Source organism: Lutra lutra, chromosome 7 (genome assembly GCF_902655055.1).
Source record: "Lutra lutra chromosome 7, mLutLut1.2, whole genome shotgun sequence".
Classification (NCBI taxonomy): Eukaryota; Metazoa; Chordata; class Mammalia; order Carnivora; family Mustelidae; genus Lutra; species Lutra lutra.
In genome coordinates, this window is record NC_062284.1 from 60,053,328 (window position 1) to 60,058,280 (window position 4,953).

At 56.1% G+C, this 4,953-nt stretch overlaps 1 protein-coding gene across 1 annotated transcript; it reads left to right on the forward strand.

The window, feature by feature from the left end:
* The first annotated feature begins 1,361 nt into the window (after positions 1–1,361).
* Positions 1,362–4,483, forward strand: INAFM2 (InaF motif containing 2). The gene has a single exon (XM_047737324.1). The coding sequence runs from the start codon at positions 1,848–1,850 to the stop codon at positions 2,304–2,306; it is 459 nt and encodes a 152-aa protein (XP_047593280.1). The 5' UTR covers positions 1,362–1,847; the 3' UTR covers positions 2,307–4,483.
* The last annotated feature ends 470 nt before the right edge of the window (positions 4,484–4,953 follow it).

Genomic DNA, 4,953 nt, shown 5'->3' on the forward strand with positions numbered 1-4,953 from the left:
AGAGAGAGAGGGGCTGAGTTACAGGCCCATGGTTTAAGCAGCTGATCAAGAACCTCAGCTCTGGTAGCCCTTGGCCTCTGTTTGGCTGAGGTAGAGGGCAGGAATGCTGGGGAGGAGCTTCCTTATAAAGGGACAGGTGTCTGGAAGGCAAAGATTCTTGTAGAGGAGAAAGGAAAATGGGAAGGGCAGAGAGGGTCCTGTCCCAGAGAGTCAGGAGCCAGGAGTCAGTCTCACACATGAAGGGGGCCTGTGTCACACACAGGATCCCATCACCACTACAGCCCTCTCCCCCACACACCATCACACAGGCACAGTCTCACATACCCACTGAGACACCCAGGCAGCCTGCACACCCAGCTCCAGGAACACAGGAAGTAGAATTCAGGGAGGAGGGAACCATGAATTCTGGAAAGCCTTCAGCAGAGGGAGTGGGGAGAACAGAAGGCTGGAGAGAGGAGGGCAGAAGGACCAGGGAGGCACAGGGGAAAGCGGCTACTGAGACTCCGAGCTTGGTGAGGGGATGTCAGCACCAGCCTGACCCTAGGGGTCACAAACCTCACAAAGGAAGGGGAGAGAAGGGGTGGACAACAGCCCAGACCCCCAGGCCCAGAGAGAATCAGAGAGCGGAAATTTTCTGAGAGCCACCGTTTCAGTGAAGCTCCTTGAGTCCAAAGCTGGGAGTCGGAAGTCCCCAAAAAGCGGGATCTGGGACCTGTTGCGAACTTCGGGACTAAGATGGGAGGCGAGTCTGGAGAGCCCACCTTAGCACGTGGTTCTGTCCCAGAAACTTTAAAAGGTCTGCGCACCGTGACCCGGGCTTTAAGAGAACGAGGGAGGAAATCGGGAAGATTTTACAAGAGCCCCAAACCCCATACGCGGCCGAAGAGGGTGGGGGAGGAGAGGAGAGGGCGCGACCAGCTGTGACCGCGTTGTTTTCCAGGCTCCTTAGCTGCCTGTGCGGAATGTGGACCAGGCCCACTAGGAGTGAAGGGGTCCAGGAGACCCGCTCCTAAGGTACGTGGAGCGGGACATGAGCCGAGAGCATGAGCGTGTTATCGCCCCCACTTTGTGGGGCGCAGGCTTGAGGACCGCAGCCCTTGCAGCCGTTCCATCTGTCACTCCGGACAGTCTGGAGAGGAGGTAGAGGAGCCAGAGTTGACAGCTCCTTGCTCAGACCGCCCCTCCCCACTCCCTTTCCAGTTCTGCACTCCGCCCCAAACTGCGCCGCTCCCCTTTTAAAGAAGCGCCCCGGGCTCTCATCCTCGTCGCTCCAGCCCGCGCGGGGCTGCGGCGCCGTTGCCCTTTTAAGAACCAGCCTCCTTTAACTCTCTCCTAACGGGGCGTCCCGGCGGGGCTCGCGGCGCCAGACAGAAGCCCGCCTCCCGCGCGGCACTTCCGGACCCTGGTGTCGCCCTTTTAAGAGGCAGCCCCCAGCAGCGCTCCCCCCGCCCCCTGGTGCCGGCGCGCGAGGTGGGGGAGCCGTGCTGGAGCGGAGCGCGCCGTCCGCGCGGCCACTGGAGACCGGGCGGCCGGTGGCCGGGCAGGCGGCGGCAGCAGCAGCGGATGGGGACGCGGAGCCGGGCGGCTGTGGCGGCTGTGGCTGTGGCGGCGGCGGGGAAGCAGCTGACGGGCCGGCGGCGGCGGCGGCGCTGGCGGCAGTGACTGGTCCAGGCCCCGGCGGCGGCTGCAGCGACGCGGTGGAGGGCTGCAGGCGGGCGGCGTGAGGAGCGGCGGCGGAGCTGCCGGGAGCGGAGGGCGCCGGGCCGCCCCTTGTCCAGTCCTCGCAGGCCGCCAGGCCCCCTCCAGCCGGGGCCGTGGAGCACCGGGGCAAAGGCCGGGGCCCCCCCATGAAGGAGCGCGACGCGGCCCCGGCCGAGCGGGGCAAGCCGGCCACCTACACCGGGGACAAGAAGGCGAAGATGGCGGCCAAGACCAACAAGAAGTGGGTCCGGCTCGCCACCGTGTTCGCCTACGTGCTCTCCGTGTCGCTGGCCGCCATCGTGCTCGCCGTCTACTACAGCCTCATCTGGCAGCCGGTGGGCGCCGGGACCTCGGGGGGAGCCGCCGGCCCGCCCCCCGGCGGCTCCAACGCCACCGGCCCGTCCGGGACTTCGGGGGCGGCGGCGGGGCCCAATGCCACGGGGTCGTCCCGCCGCGAGGCACCGCGCGACGCGCCCCCGCTGCAGGCGGCGCGGCCCATGCCTCCGGAGCCCTCTGCCGACAGTCCCCTGGCCGGGCCGCTGGAGCGGCCTCGGGGGCTGGAAGAGGACGAGGAGGAAGCGGCGGCGGCGCCGGGGAGTCGTTGAACCCCTCTGCGCCAGGGGCGGCCGGGAACCAGTCTCCCCTCCCCAAGCCCGGAGGCAGGACTTTGCAGCAGGACGGGGCGGGGAGCCCGCGGGAGTGACCCCCACGGGAGTGAACGCCCTCCCTTCTCCGCTACGATCGCCAGCTCGCCCCGGGAGCGGGTGGCCTGCAGCCCGATCTTCAGCCAAGGGACCACGATTCGCCGGGGGCTCGGGGTTTGGTCTTCCCAGGACCGTGCTGCGCCAGGGCCCCGAGCCATAAAGGGAATGGGGGGAGGGGTGGGGAGATCCCAGCTCCGAACCCATTTTCGCCGCTAGCTCTTGTGTATCCTATGTGCACGAGTGACTCGGGCTTTCCCCCAAGACTCAGGGGAAGGAGGGAGCTATAGGGGCTCTTTAATAAGCTGAAGCTCTCGCAAAGAGGGCACCAAAAGTAGTGGAGCTCAGGTACGTCAACCTAGTTGCAGTGGCCACAGATGCATTTAATTTATCGATCCCTGTATATAGTTGTTGACATATGCACTAGAAGCTATAATTACACAGAACTGTATGTATCCTCCCAAAACCCTGGGTAGCTACCCACTGATGGGGTCATGCAAGGGCTATTTTGCTGGCCCCCAAAGTGCAGCTAGCCAGAAGGGCACAAACACTGTTGGTTTTTTTTTTTCATCACCCATTCTATTCCCCTTACTTCAGAAAGATAGGTTTATGACCCAAGAGTATAATCATCCTTAGACTTGAAAGGACAGTGGAAAACCTTAGAAGTAGAAGCCGTTTAGGGAGGGTGGAGAACGAACTAATCCCCTCCTCTTCCCACCCTAGTGCCCCCACGAAAGAGGCTTCCCGTTGCGGCCCTATCTGGATATGGGCCAGGGAAGAAGGAAGGGGTAAGAGAATGCCTCTGTGCTTCAGTCCTTGGCCTTCTCACAGAGTTCTTTTAGGAAGAGCAAGCTTTTGTAAGTAGAGTGGCTCACAAGTGTTTTTATTTTATTGTCCACTCCTCAAGATCTTGTCTTGTTCCAGTAATCACCTTTGCCTGCCTTCTTCCCTGAGCCTGTGACAGTATTGCCCTACAATTAGGCTGAAATCTGTGTGAAACCAGAGCTCTGAGCACATTTTCTGGTTTTGCGTTGTATTCACAGAACCAGAAAGGCTTAAAGGTGGGCTTCAAGCTCAGGATTGTGCTTTGATAGCCAGTTAATAGACCAGCCGTGGGAAAATTACCTTGGTTTGTCTTTACCTCTCCTGATAAACCCTACTTACACGCAGCCTATACTTTGACAGAGATGAGAAACACCAAGGAAAGTGACATCTGTATAGTTCTGGGATAGCAAGAATTATACATCCTCAATTTGGATTTCATTTCCTTCTGCCACTTGCTTTTAGTCAATGAGTGTGGGTAGTGACAAGATATCAAACCCCTTAGTGTTTCCTTTTGGGGAAATTAGGCACTTTAAAAAAAAAAAAAAAAAAAAAGACAAACTTATCCACCTGAGTCCTAAAACAGTTTGTCTCCAGTTTTCTGGCCTACACTCTAGTTAGCTCTGATCCAAGTTTACAGAACCACAAGTCTTGCTTTAAGCCATGTTTCGGGCAAGATAACAGCAGCTGAGCTGGTATAGCCTAGGAGCAGGCTGGTAGCACCTCCAGGGTGTCTTGGCTGGAGGAGATTTCTGAGCAGCTGATGTGACTTTGGTCATTAGGAAGCCTTTGAGGCCTTTTTAAATTTTTGGTGGGGGTCTGGGGGTGGGGAAGAAACATAAAATGCCACTTTATAACTCCAATAATAGCCTGTAATTTATATTTATTGTGTGAATTTTTAGTCTTATATTTTAATAATTTGTAAATTGATCTCTTATTCTAAGAATCCTTTGAACTTGCAGGAGGACATCTGGGAATCCAGTCCCCTGTTCCCATCCCTGCATTCTGGACTGTTGAATCCACTTTGAGATGGATCAAAGAGTCTAGAGAGACCACTCGTAGGTCCAGCTGCTGGCCTCCTGACTCTAAAGCCTTCACTGGAATTGGGACATTAGCTCCAGCTCTAGCTGTGAACATGACCAGAGACATTATTTATAATTCAGCCATTTAAGATATACCTGTCCTCAAAAAGTCCTGTATATTTTTTAAAAGTTTTATTTTTCAGGTGAACAAAAATACATTCTAAGAACTCTACATAAGCCTGTGTAAGTTGACCATTTCTTTTTTATACTCCTTGGGGAAGGAGTAGAGGTTGGAAGAAGAGATGGTCTGCAAGGTGGTAGATGGATGTTGATGAATAGGTGTAGGAGGAAAAAGTAATTGCTCTGATGTTCTCTGTGCCTGATGGCCTGACAGAATTGATTAGTGAAGGGTGACAGGAATGCATCTTAGTCGGGAAGCAATCATGGGGTCAGATGAAGCGTGATGGCTCAGCCACCTTTTACGAGCCTTCAGAAACCTTGAAAAGTTTTTTTTTTTTTAAGATTTTAAATTTTTTTTTTAATTTGAGAGAGAGAGATAGAGCACAAAGCAGGGAGAGGGAGAGGCAGACTCCCTGCTGAGCAGGGAGCCTGATCCCAGGAGCCTGGGATCGTGACCCGAGCTGAAGGCAGATGCTTTACCAACTCAGCCACCCAGGAGCCCCTAAAAGGTTCTGCTTTTAAAAGAC

What these genes read in the sequence shown, in the direction of transcription:
- INAFM2 (XM_047737324.1), top strand. Translation starts at nt 1,848, where the DNA reads ATGAAGGAGCGCGACGCGGCCCCGGCCGAGCGGGGCAAGCCGGCCACC.